The 13,434-nt window shown below is 34.8% G+C and overlaps 1 protein-coding gene across 2 annotated transcripts in view; it reads right to left on the minus strand.

Annotated features, from left to right (window-relative positions):
• The window catches only part of ROCK1 (Rho associated coiled-coil containing protein kinase 1), a 151,698-nt gene that overhangs the window by 11,767 nt on the left and 126,497 nt on the right, over positions 1-13,434 (minus strand). For both annotated transcript variants that reach the window (XM_024580571.4, XM_024580572.4), the window contains exons 23-27: positions 11,539-11,704; positions 7,675-7,768; positions 7,049-7,137; positions 5,183-5,371; positions 4,176-4,335 (exon numbers count right to left, since the gene is read on the minus strand). In XM_024580571.4, coding sequence (XP_024436339.2) covers positions 4,176-4,335; positions 5,183-5,371; positions 7,049-7,137; positions 7,675-7,768; positions 11,539-11,704 — 698 coding nt within the window. The remainder of the gene's footprint in view (positions 1-4,175; positions 4,336-5,182; positions 5,372-7,048; positions 7,138-7,674; positions 7,769-11,538; positions 11,705-13,434) is intronic.

Below are 13,434 nucleotides of genomic sequence, written 5' to 3' on the forward strand. Positions count from 1 at the left end.
GGCACTGGCCCGCAACCCAGGCATGTGCTCTGACTGGGAATCGAACCAGCAACCTTTCGGTTCGCAGGCCAGCATTCAATCCACTGACCCACACCAGCCAGGGCTATATTTTCAATGAATTATTATACAATGTTATGATTTTGACTGTCATTTTATTGTTCCTATAGAAATTTTATATACCAAAGGCATTTTATGAACCATATAAGCCCAATTTTATATTTGTTATAACCTAAACGAAGAAATATAGAATTCAATGAAAGATGTGGAGGATATGTAGGTTTTTTTTTTTTTTTTGCCAATTAAAAACAATAATGTTATGGAAGAGAATTTTAATTTTTCCTTCTGGTGAATTATTTTCAGAGAAACAGCTGAACTAAGCTTAGCAATAAAAAATAAAAAATATATACTAGCTTCTCCTCTGTTTCCTCTACTTCTGTCTTAGATGCAAGTTAAATTATTATTTTTCTAAATATAGAAAGACCTTTAAAATCATGACCACTTGCTATGTAAGTGGCAATCTGAAAATATAATGCAGTACATTTCATCTTTTACATCAGAAATGCTGAAATCAGCTTCTCCACAATAAGAAATATTGATGACTTCTAAATCTAGGTTATCATTAATAACATGTTATAGAAGTACAAAGACTACTTGGCCCCACATTTTCTGTATTTGTAGAGCAAATTTAACTTACAAAAAAATTAGGTGTATATTATCAGCAATTGACTCCTTTACCCAAATAAGAGATAGAAAGGCTAACTACATGTAAATCAATATTTAATATAACCAATTTAAACATCAAAGCTAAGTTTACTTACCAAAGTTTACCTGGATAAACCATATCTGCTTAAGAAACAGAACTAGAGAACCACTCCAACATATTTTAATTACATTCAGAGGTGATATAAAGAAGAAAATGAAATCAATCAACGCTTAAGAAGTCAGATGCACTGATTACACCTTCAAATCACTGGTTATAGTTGGACAAAGTCACAAACTCTCATATACTCAAATACTTGGAAACACATAAACAAATCTACCACTTACAGGTTTAAATTGCACAGCTTTAGATAAAGCTGTATAGAAAGAGAATGATGAAGCTAATCAATAGGAGAAAATGAATATTAATGGAATGTTGATCCCAAGTGTTTCTCCTAATGCTTCATACACTTTTATATTCTTAGGTCAATAGTTACAAAAGAAGGAAAAAGAAGACAGAAGGAGAGACATTTATTACATTAGTCTTTTTGTCATCTAGGCAAGAGGCAAACCTTAACCCTAAGGGTGATCTTATATTTACACCGTGTGCTAGGCCAGAACCTGCCACAAAGCCAAAAGGATGAAAAGACTAAAAGAAATAAAAGAATGCAAGTAATTTTAAGAACTAAAGGGTTATATGCCAGAGAAGAAGTAACAATTTTTTCCTAAGCTTTTCAGAGTTGGGAAACTTAGAGGAGAGATTTAACCTAGTTAATGATAAAATATCCACTAAGATTACAGAAACTGAGCTCTAGTACATAAGATAATTAAATGAGACTTTTTATATTAAATGATGAAATCTAAGAGAAATAATCAAAGTCATTTATCAGTTCATCTACCCAACTAAGTAGTAAAAAAACACCACATTGAACTAAAAATATGATCCATATCTCAAAAGGCCTTGAAATATTGAGTAAACATATGCTATTTAAAGTTCTCTCATTTTTAGTCTGTAGTTTAAATTCATTTACTAATCATTAGTCATTACTTTTGAAATATCTTTCAGTTACCTGAACTGTATATAACTCTCTCAAATTAAGAATAAAGTAAAAATCCTTTAATAATTCTTCCTAGGTATGACTGCAAACCTTAAACTTTATTTGCAAGGGCCCATTTTTAGGGAATCTAGTAAATGATAGATCTAATACAAATTTTCAGTTTACTAGCAAAATGACACAGAGAGAGGTAAAATAACATTGATAAAGATTATCCAATAATTTCTACCTCCAATATGAAAATCAACAGTATAACATTGCAGAGATCTTTGTAAGTTTTAAGACTAAGAACATAGTAATATGGAAACAGGTCCTTTAACTGATTTCCTTTTTATAGCAATGGAGAATGAACACTAATACTTTTAATATTTTCCCTCATCCAGTTGGACTTTGAAAACATTTAAAAAAAAAATCTCTGGACATACACAGCTATGTTAAGTAATATACTCAACATGGAACCAGTAGAAACATTTTAAAATCTCTCCTGACTGACTCCAAAGTGGATTTATTAGATCGGAATTCTGAAATCTAAATGGATTCCTAAGTCCACCAATCAAATCATTTGAGGTTAGCCTCCTGAACAAACCAGGATGGAAAATAAAACTCATCACCTTCCACTTTTTAGAGGTTCCCCGAACTCATCTTTCAATTCAAATCTTCTACATAGATTAGTCTCTGAAATGTTTAACTTAATACAAAGAAAACCAAGGCACAATAAGACATTATAAACAAAGTTAAAGTTAAGTGAATGGAATAAAGACAGAAAAAGCTGGTCAGGATATTTAACCTACACTAAATTATTAGTTTAACAATTGAAAGAATGTAGCCAAACACCTCTAAAAGTCAACTCTTACTAATGAATAAGTCCAACTTCAGGAAGATGTTCAAACAACTCAAACTAAAGGTTCCTTTTAAATCCAAAGTGATCCTCTGATAATATGCACATACAAGTTTCTCAGCAGGCAGGTTTTATTTATTAAAAAAAAGGGTTTTTTTAATCCTTACCTGAGGACATTTTTTCTTTGCTTTTAAAGAGGGAAGAAGAAAGAGAGGAAGGGAGAGCCAGAAACATCGATGTGAGAGAGAAATATTTATTGATTGCCTCCCGTATATGCTGGGACCAGGGATCGAACTGGTAACGTAGGTAATGTGCCCTGACGAAGAATTGAATCCACAATCCTTTGGTTACAGAAGGATGTTCCAATCAACTGAGCCACACTGGCCAGGGCCAGGCATGAGGTTTTAAAGAGCCACAATTGAGAAAACAGAAGAAATTCCTTGGCCATTGGCATAAGAAATATTCATTCCCTGCCCTATTCTTCCTAGATACCTGATTTTGAGCAAAGTCACTGAAGAATGAGGGCAGGGATTATATGGTATACAAATCACTTTCTTCTTTGAGTCCTACTTCCTTGGGGCCAAGAAGATAATGTAAAAATTTTTAAAGTAATTCATCAAGTTTCTAATATCAAGTAATATAATAAAATCCTCATAATATTGAACCTTCATAAATCTCTCTTGATTCATGCATTATTCAGGAAATATACTAATTAAAATGTATTTTCAAATTTATGACTATGTAAAACAAAACTTCCAAAACCCAAACTAAGAATGCATCTTACATTGAATGTGTATATATGCCTTTAAAATTTGTAATGCATGTTTTAATACAAAAATACATATATAATACATATATAACCTCTTTACTTCATTTGTTATTTGAACCTGTACTATGTATTACTCAATTCTGTTAAAAAGATGTGTACTACACTTTGCACTACAATTAACCCCAAAATGAAGCTATGTTTATTTTTTAAATGATTCTCCACTGGAGAAAAGAAGACACAGAAAAAAAAGCCTGAAATCCTAGCCACTAACTTTTGCCTTTACTTGATTCCCTGCACATTTGTCTGCACCTGCCAACCCTTTTTATCTATTTCTCTAAAATTAAAATTTAAAGTCTGATTGAAGTTTATCACTACTACATGAGGTACACTCTATACAGAGCTGCTGTGGTTCTGATTAAGTGCTGTTCTTAGTTTTAGCACAAAAAAATACATAAAACATTGAAGAGCTGCTACTTGTGAAATATACACGTTTTTTTAAATAGTGAGAGGTGTTGCAGCAGCTTTAACTTTCACCATGGAGTTAGGCTGCTCAAAATAGGTTCAGAGAGTTCTTCAGATCCCTATTCAGGAAGAGCCTCTCAGATCTGTTCTAATAGCCTAAGACTGCTTGTGACTAATTTCATTCCATAAAATGCACTAAGTATACAAACATCAAGAGACTTTGGCTATCAGAAACATAAATTCCTTCTTAAGGATCTATGGACAAAATGACAAGAGGTAGAATACCAAATGAAAGAAATATACACTAACTTCCATGAAATAAGCAAAACTGATTGAATAGAAATATTCTTACCTGGAAGGTTTCCATCAGTTTCATCAGCACTAGGAAAACTAGCAACACTTGTAGAATCCGAAAGGTCCAAAAGTTTAGCACGCAATTGCTCGATATCACTCTCTTTGCTAGCCAACTGCATCTGAAGCTCATTCCTGTGTGTACATTCTTCTACCAATTGCTATTTTTAACAACACCAAGAAAAAATAAAGAGTCAAGAACAAATTTCCAACATCAAGAAATTAAAATTTAATGGAACTATGAATAAGTAATCTAAAGTGGCTAAAACTATAAATTTACTGAAAACCTCACGAATGTTTTACCACTACAGATTTTAATACAACTATAAAAAGTTCTCTTCCTCAGGAATACATTGCTTGGATAAGCTCCTTTTCTCCTTTGAAAAGTTTTTTTAATTTTTTTGTTTTTTAAAAACATAGCATCAAAAACCAAAAAATAAACAGTTGTTAAAATAATGGGAAATACTTTTTGGGGGGATTCCAAATGAAATAGTTTAAAGGGTTCAGAAAGCTTCTCAGTGTGGTAAAGTTTTTAAATGATGGAGTCAATGTTTGGATCTAAGATGAAGATTGAAGACCATGTCCTCAATTTTGTGCTATTAATAACCAAGTCAACTGGATATTTTGATATCAGAAAAGCAAATCCTGATTAAAGAAAATAAACACACCAAATATACCAAATGTATCTCCAATATACTAAAACTTCTATTCCAACCACAGTTACTATAATACCAGCTATATCTCAATTTCAGTTTGAAACCAAAGAGCAGATACTAATGGGTAAAAAGTACTTCAGATAAAATGGTTAATAGGCAACAAGGCATCTTTCTAGTTTATCAATATCATAGTTTATATTAGAGTAATAATGATCAAATTATGGAGAGTATAAACCAAAACACGCAATTTTATATGAAAAATATAATCTAAGTAAGATGAATAGATAATAGGTATACACAGTAACAACAATTTAAGAAAATAACCCTATGTGTGCACACAAACAAACCTTACCGCTTGCATGTCATTCAGTTCCTTCTGATGTTTCACTACCATCTGGTTGAATTTCTCTCTTTCTTGGTTGAGTTCCAGTTGTAGCTTTCGGTTTTCCTTTTCTTTCTTCCTCAAATCCTGTGTATTAGCTTTCTTTCTATCAATTTTAAAATCCTTTCGATTCATTATTTCTGCCAACTTGTTTACAGCCTGTTCAAAAAATAAAACATTATTAGTAAGAACTACAGTGCAGCTATCTAATTTAAATCTCCACTAAAAATATATTTGTTATTCAAAATTAGGAAGCAGGATTTTCTTTTGTCTATGAAAATTAGGATAGCCTAATGAAGGTTGAGGCATGACATCTGGTACGTAAGTAACAACAATTCCTAACTTATCTCACTGTTCAAATGTAAAAACCAGACAAGCCTGCCAAAGCCATTTACCATTCAACAATCATTCAGCACTTACTATATTGTATGTAGGTACTCTGCTGGGCACCAGATATAAAGATAGTAAATACAGATATGCTCCCAAAGCATTCTAGTCTGATGGAGGAGCCAGACAAGCAAGCATTACAGTAGAGTAGTAACAAGGAAGAGGCATGTAAGAATACAATAGGAGCAGTACCTAACTGAGAGTTGGTGAAGTAAGAGAGGCTTCCTGAGGGACCTGCATGTGTGTCCACATATGTTTCTTTCTTTAAAAAAAATTTTTCCCTTCATCAGAGGGGGAACATTGTTGGTCAGAGTGGTGTCCTGTAACTGAAAGGTTGTGGGTTCAATACCCAGGCAGGGCACATCCCTGGGTTGTGGGTTCAATCCAAAGTCTGAGTGTATAAAATCCCTGGTCCAGGGGCATATGAGAGGCAACCAATCGATGCTTCTCTCTATTGCAACAATGTTTCCCTCTCTTCTTCTCTCTCTCTCTCTCTCTCAAAGCAATGAAAAAAATGTCCTTGGGTGAGGGTTAAAAAAAAAAGTGAAAGGAAATAATTTTAAAACAAAGTGAAACAAATGAATTAAGTCCTGGCTGGTGTAGCTCAATGGATTGAGCACAGGCTGCGAACCAAAGGGTCACTGGTTCAATTCCGAGTCAGGGCATGTGCCTGGGTGGCAGGCCAGGTCCCCAGTATGGGGTGCCCAAGAGGCAATCACACATTGTTATTTCTCTCCCTCTCTTTCTCCTTCTCTTCCACTCTGAAAATGAATAAATTAAAAAAAAATCTTTTAAAAGAAATGAATTTTAAAAAATATTTGATTTTAGAAAAGATGGAGAAAGACAGCAACATCGATTTGCTGTTCCACTTATTTATGCATTCATTGATTGATTCGTGTATGTGCCCATATCATTACATGTAAGTCTGCTTCATTCATTTTCAATGGCTCCTTTGCATTCCACTGTGTAGATGTATCGTTACTTATCAATAGTACATTGATGGGTGGTTGGGTTATTTTTACTTTTTCATTATTAACGCATATAGATAAACTTTCTCTGTGTTCTTGCCAATGCTAATTTTTATACATTTAAACCTGTCCATTTGACTGTCAAAAAAATAATTCATTTTAATTTCTATTTCTTTGCTATTGTGGTTGAGCTTTTGAAAATTCTTTACTGTTTCTTTTTCTCTCAAATGTCCCTTTTAATTTAACTAAGAATCTAAAGCACATTCTTACAAACGACTAACAAGCTAACTTTGTTAACTCAGTTGAAATCTTATTTCCTGAGTAAATGTTCCATACTTAGTGAGGAGAGACTATTATATTATTTGTTACAATGAAAAGTTTCAATCTTATATCCTCAGTTTTAAAAAACAGTGCATAAAGAGCAACTATTAACTTTGGATATATGATACTCAAATACAAAGAAAAGGCTGAGCACACGTACCTGTGTTTTAAGAGTTCGTTCTGTATTGATATTCTTTTCATAGGCAGCTTTAAGATTACTGATCTCCTCCTCTTTCTTCAATTTATAATCTGTCAACAAATTATATAAAATGTTGTTGCATGACATTAATTAGTTTAATTTTGGCACTCCAAATCAGCAATGTCCTTAATCATCAAATTAGTTTATACTACAAAGGAACTTCCAGTAACCTCATTAAATTGACAAAACTGTAGGATATTTAAAGTATATAAATGTGACAATTTGATATACAGGGTGGGAAAAAGTAGATTTACAGTTGTAATACAAATAAATAACAATTAATAAATAATATAAGAAAAAACTGTTTTGCGTACTCACAACGTTAACCTACTTTTGCCCACCTCGTATACACATTGTGAAAGGATGTGCTCCTCCCCTATTGAGTTAACATACCATAACCTCATGCATAACTTTACTTAGTTTTTAGGGGTGAGAACATTTAAGTTCCACTGAGTTAATTTTTCAGGCTACAGGATTATTAACATATGAAAAGAAAATTATTTCCAAAACCTAACAAATAATATAAACAGCTAAAGATTTTCTCTGAACTGATTTAACATAATGATTTAAAAAAAAACCCTACATACCTTCCTCTGCTTTCCTCATTTTATCAGTTAGCTCTTCATTTTCTTTTCTTAATAATTCAATATCTTTGGTTAGCATGTTGTTCATTTCCTCGAGCTAAACAAAGCACATGAAAGGTTAAGCTACAGACTCTTTGTTAGTCATATGTAAAGCAATAACTACAAAAAGACTTGGTTTCCAATTTAAAATAGGTGACTATAATTAAATTAAAATATTGTAGAAACAATTGTTAGACTCCAAAAATTATTTCAGAGTGTGTGCATGCACATATACATATGAATAAAAGGAAGAAAAATATAATGGAAAGAGAACTAGACTGGAAAAGAGAAAATCTGTATTTAGTTTTCTAGCTCTGTGATCCTTAGCAAGTCACAATCTTTCTGATCCTCAGTTTCTTCATCTGAATGATGATGAACATGACAATAATGTTTGATTACTTTTAATAAGCTAAAAGATGGCAGCATAGGCAAACATGGCTCGCCTCCTCACACAACCACATCAAAATTACAAGTAAACTATCGAATAACCATCCTCTAGAACCATCAGAGACTGGCTGAATGGAAGTCCTACAATTACAGAATTAAAGAAGAAATCATATTGAGAATGGTAGGAGGGATGGAGAAGCAGAACAGACTGGTCCCATACCCAAGAGTGGCGGATAAAAATCAGGAGGGAGATCTCAGGAATAAGGGGTCCTAGCCCTACTCTAGGCTGCCCAGCCCAGAGTTCCAGTGCTGGGAGGGTAAGTCTCCACAACTTCTGGCTATAAAACCAGAAGGGATTGAGTCTGTGGAAGACAGAAATTGCTCACATCCCAAGCATTTCCTATTAAAAGGGCCCAAACACAGGCTTACTCAAACTCCCTCCCTCTGAGCTCCAGTGTAGGGGCAGCAGCTTGGAAAGCATCAGAGACAGATGGGAAGGAACTGAATTGTCTGGCATTAGGGTGAGAGCTATGGGAGAGCTTTCTCCCAGACAGAAGTGCTGGCAAAGGCCACTGTTCCTTTTCTGAGCCCTAACCCCACAGAGTCAGCATGAGATTGTTATATCTGAGGTTCCATCAACCTGGCTCACTCTGCCCCACCCTGGTGAGTCCCAAAAGCACTACCCTATGCAACTTTCAGGCCCACCCAAGTTGTTTTCAGTGGCTTTTCCATGTGAATGGCTTGTCTTGGCCCATGCTTCAAATTTCCTAAATTCTCTCAAAAAGCAGCATCTGGCTTTGGCAAGCCCCCTACCTCTTACTACATGGCCCCAGGCTGGCATAAGCAGCAGATGGCTTTGCTTCACAGCTTGGCCTCTTGGGCACCTCCAAGCCCAGCACAAGTAGCAGCACTTTGCAGATAACTTTGTAGCTCATGCTATGTGACCCCACACAGACACAGGCAGTGGGTGACCTTGGACATGACAACAGCAATCAACGTTTAACTACAAAGGGAGGATGTACACAGCCCACCCAGTGGGTGTACCATGAGTACCCAGCTTGGGGACTAGGGGAAGCTGTGCCACTGGATCCTATAGAACACTTACTACATTAAGCTACTCTTTCAAGCCTAGGAGACATAGTAGCTCTACCTAATACATAAAAACAAACACAGGGAGGCTACCAAAATGAGGAGACAAACAAACATGGCCCAAACAAAAGAAGAGAACAATCTCCAGAGAAAGAACTAAACAAAATGCAGAAAAGCAATCTATCAGATGCAGAGTTTAAAACACTAGTTATCAGGATGCTCAAGGAACTTAGAGAGGAGCTCAACAGCATAAAAAAGATCCAGTTAGAAATGCAGGATACCCTAATTGAAATAAAGAAAAATTTGCAGGGAATCAACAGTACAATGAATGAAGCCAAGAATCAAATCAGCAATTTGGAACCTAAGGAAGCAAAAAAAAAAAACAAAACCCAAAAACCAAAAAACAAACCAAACAAACAAAAAACAAACAACCCCCCCCAAACAAAACAACAAAAAACACCCAATTAAAACAGCAAGAAGAAAAAAGAATCCAAGAAAATTAGGACAGCCTAAGGAGCCTCAGGAACAATGATAAGCATACCAATATTCACATCTTAGAGGTGCCAGAAGGAGAAAAGAAAGAGCAAGAAATTGAAATCTATTTGAAAAAATAATGAAAGAAAACTTCCCCAACTTGGTGAAGAAAATGGACATACAAGTCCAGGAAGCACAGAGTTCCAAACAAGAGGGACCCAAAGAGGCTCACTCCAAGACACATCATAATTAAAATTCCAAAAGTTAAACACAAAGAGAGAATTTTAAAAGGAGCAAAACAAAAGCAGTTAGTTACCTACAAGGGAGACCCCATAAGACTGTCAGCTGATTTCTCAAAAGAAACTTTGCAGGCTAGAGGGGATGGGCAAGAAATATTCAAAGTCATGAAAAGCAGGGACCTACAACCAAGATTATGCTACCCAGCAAAGCTATCATTTAGAATTGAAGGGCAGATAAAGAGCTTCCCAGACAAGGAAAAGCTAAAGCATTTCATCATCACCAAACCAGTATTACATGAAATTTTAGGGTCTTCTTTATGAAGAAGAAAAAGAAGATAAAAAATATGAACAACTCTGGATGGTGTGGCTCAGTGGATTGAATGCCAGCCTGCAAATTGAAAGGTTGCCAGTTCGATTTCCAGTCAGGGCACACACCTGGGTTGTGGGCCAGGTCCCTGGTTGGGGCATGTGAGAGGCAAGCAATTGATGTCTCTCTTGTACGTGGAGGTTTCCCTCTCTCCCTCCCGTCCCCTATCTCTAAAATTAAATAAATAAAATCTCTTTAAAAATGAGGAATAAAATGGCAATAAATACATATCTATCAACAGTTGAATCTAAAAAACAAAATGAACAAGCAGAACAGAAACAGAATTATAGACACGAAGAATGTTTTCATGGTTGCCAGATATAGTGGGGGGTCAGGAGGTTGGGTGGAAATGGTGAAGGGATTAAGAAGTACGAATTGGTAGTTACAGAGTAGTCATGGGGGTCTAAAATATAGCACAGGGAATAGAGTAGACAAAGAACATATATGCAGGATCCATGGACATGGACAATGTTGTGGGTATTGCCTGAGGGAGCTGGGGAGGCTGGCTAGAAGGGAAAGGGGTCTACTTTGGGATAACTGTAATAGTATAAACAATAAAATATAACAAAAAAAATTAAAAATGAAAATGTCCGACTACTTTTAGAAGGTATTCGCCATTCTATCATTTAATTTAATCTTCATAAGAATCCTGTGTAGTAGTGTTATTACTTCTATTTTATAGATAAAGAATCTGAGGCTTGGAGAAGTTAAAGAAAATGGCCAAGACCACGTCACTTCTTAGGGACAAAACTGGGATTTGAACCCAGTTTTGCTTATACCAGAGCACTTGATGGTGTCTTCAAAAGAAGAAACATCTCTCTAGCTCCCCTTTCTAGACCTATGATCTACTTTAGACTACAGTATATATTTCAGGAATAGGTAACTGTTTATAGTATTTATATTTCTATAATGGATTGTAGATACAAAGAATTCCTCATACCAAATTAGTTTCTTTGAAGTTTACAGAATTCTGGCCATAAAATCAGTTCTGATGTATTAAGATAATACAACAAATGAATTTAAACTAAGCATTTCTTCACATAAAATATATTAAGGTCTATAGCCAGAAGGGGGAAAAAACCCAATGCACTGAATAAAATTTCAATTCTTAATAATTGTTTTGAATTATATAAACTATTGTACACATGAATACAGACTGACCACTGTATAGAAGTAACTACACATGCACACACACTGACCCTAAACTTTAAGCTGTAAACTATTTTAATTTAAATTTTTAGTCATATAACTTACCTGACTGTCACCACTTACCCGACTAACAGTGTGATCTTTGTCTGTAATCTCTTGTCTATTTCTTGAAGCAGCTTTCTTGCTTTCTTGGGTCAATTCGAAATACTGTTCTTCTAAAAGCCCTCGAGCCAATTGCTCAGACTCAGCTTTTGTTTCTGCTAGATCCAACTGAGTAGCAAGAGTTTCTCTGCAATAGATTTATAAGAAAAATGGATACAAACAAATTGTTTATTCTTCCAACTTAACCATATGTGTAAAAGCACAATTTACAACTTCTTCACTCTTACACAGTGATTGCCACAAACATTCTGATTGATGAAATCAAGCGAGCTCAAAGAGTCAGCTCAAAATGAACTCTTCTAGAATCTGAGATTTAGCACATCCTATGTCCAACTACCATTATAGAGCCTGAGCTCTCCTTAATTATTAAATAATTAATGAAGCTTATGTTCGTTAGTTAAAAAACATACTAAATGATAAAAATAATTTTTATTGCTTAAAATAAACAATCCATTACCAACTTTCTATTAAATATAAGTTCTCACTTTGAAAAACTAAAGAAAAAAAGAACTCTCTAATCTTGTACCAGCTATTGTCCTTAACTAAGGTAGGTAATAAAGCAATGTCAAGCAGTCTACTTTTGAAAAGGAATTTGTTTTGGATTTGGAATGGAAGGTAGCATGGCATGCTGACTTACGAGTCTGGAAGCCAGACTTAAGCCTTTATCCCTGTTCTATCACTAGCTAATTGGACAGGCACATTCGGCATGTTCTTCACACTTCCTGGAGCTCAACTTAATTAAATCTGTAAAATAAGACAGTTAAACTAAATTATTTTTGAGGTCCCTTCCAGCTCTGAAATTCAAGGCGGTTATAAAGACTTATAAATAGATCTGCAAACTACTATAAACTATTCTAGGAATGCTCCTTGGAATTTCATTTTGAGGTTTTTCAGAATTGACATTCAAATCAGGACCAGATCACTCCAGTTTGCCTGCTCTTTTTCCAAAGAGCCTCTCTTCAATAAGCTACTCCGTTCATGATTGTTATCCTTGAGAACTAAAAAACTAAAAAAATAAAAAATAAAAAAAAATAAAAAGGAGGACATTTATTTATTCAACCAATTTTTATCTGACTACTACCATGTGCCAAACCCTGTTTTAGGAATTAAGGCATGTAATATAGCAGTAATATAGTTGCTGACCTCAGAAAGCATACATTAGTGAGGTAACACAGGCCATTAAAAAAAATGAAGTAGTATATAGTATGCCATAAAGAATAAAAGGTGTTAGAATGAATAATATATAGTATGCTAGAGAAGAATAAAAAAAAAAGATGGAAGAACGTAGTTTCTACATAAAATGTGGTCACTATTTTATATAGGGTGATCAAGTAATCCTTTTTGCTAAGACAATATTTGGGAAGAGATATGAAATAAGAGAGTAAGCCACGGGGTATCTGGGAATAGTGTTAGGCAGAGGAAACTATTCTATAACAAAAGCCCTGAGGTTGGTCTGAAGGTAGCTAATGTGAGTAGAGTAAGAGATGGGGGAAAGTTGTGAGAGACATAGGAAGAGGAGGGAGGAGGTAGTAGGGAGATGAACATACATTATAAGGCTCTCTAAAATAATATGGGGACTTTGGATTTTACTCTGAATGCCCTCTTTTAAAACTTCTGGCTGCTGCGTTAAGATATTTTTAAAGATAGCAGGAATTTGAGCATACTTAAATGAGACATGGAAAGGATATCGAAGTGCATCTATTCTCTGATTCAAACAAAATTCCAGAGCACTTTCTGTGGGACAATGGCAGAATCAAGGAAACACCAGGTAGGAAAGTGCTGAAATAATCAAGAATGGAAATAGTATTTTGGATGAGATTAGTAATGGTACTAATAAACTGATAAGATTCTGGACAT

The sequence above is a fragment of the Desmodus rotundus genome, chromosome 10, assembly GCF_022682495.2.
Source record: "Desmodus rotundus isolate HL8 chromosome 10, HLdesRot8A.1, whole genome shotgun sequence".
Lineage (NCBI taxonomy): Eukaryota > Metazoa > Chordata > Mammalia > Chiroptera > Phyllostomidae > Desmodus > Desmodus rotundus.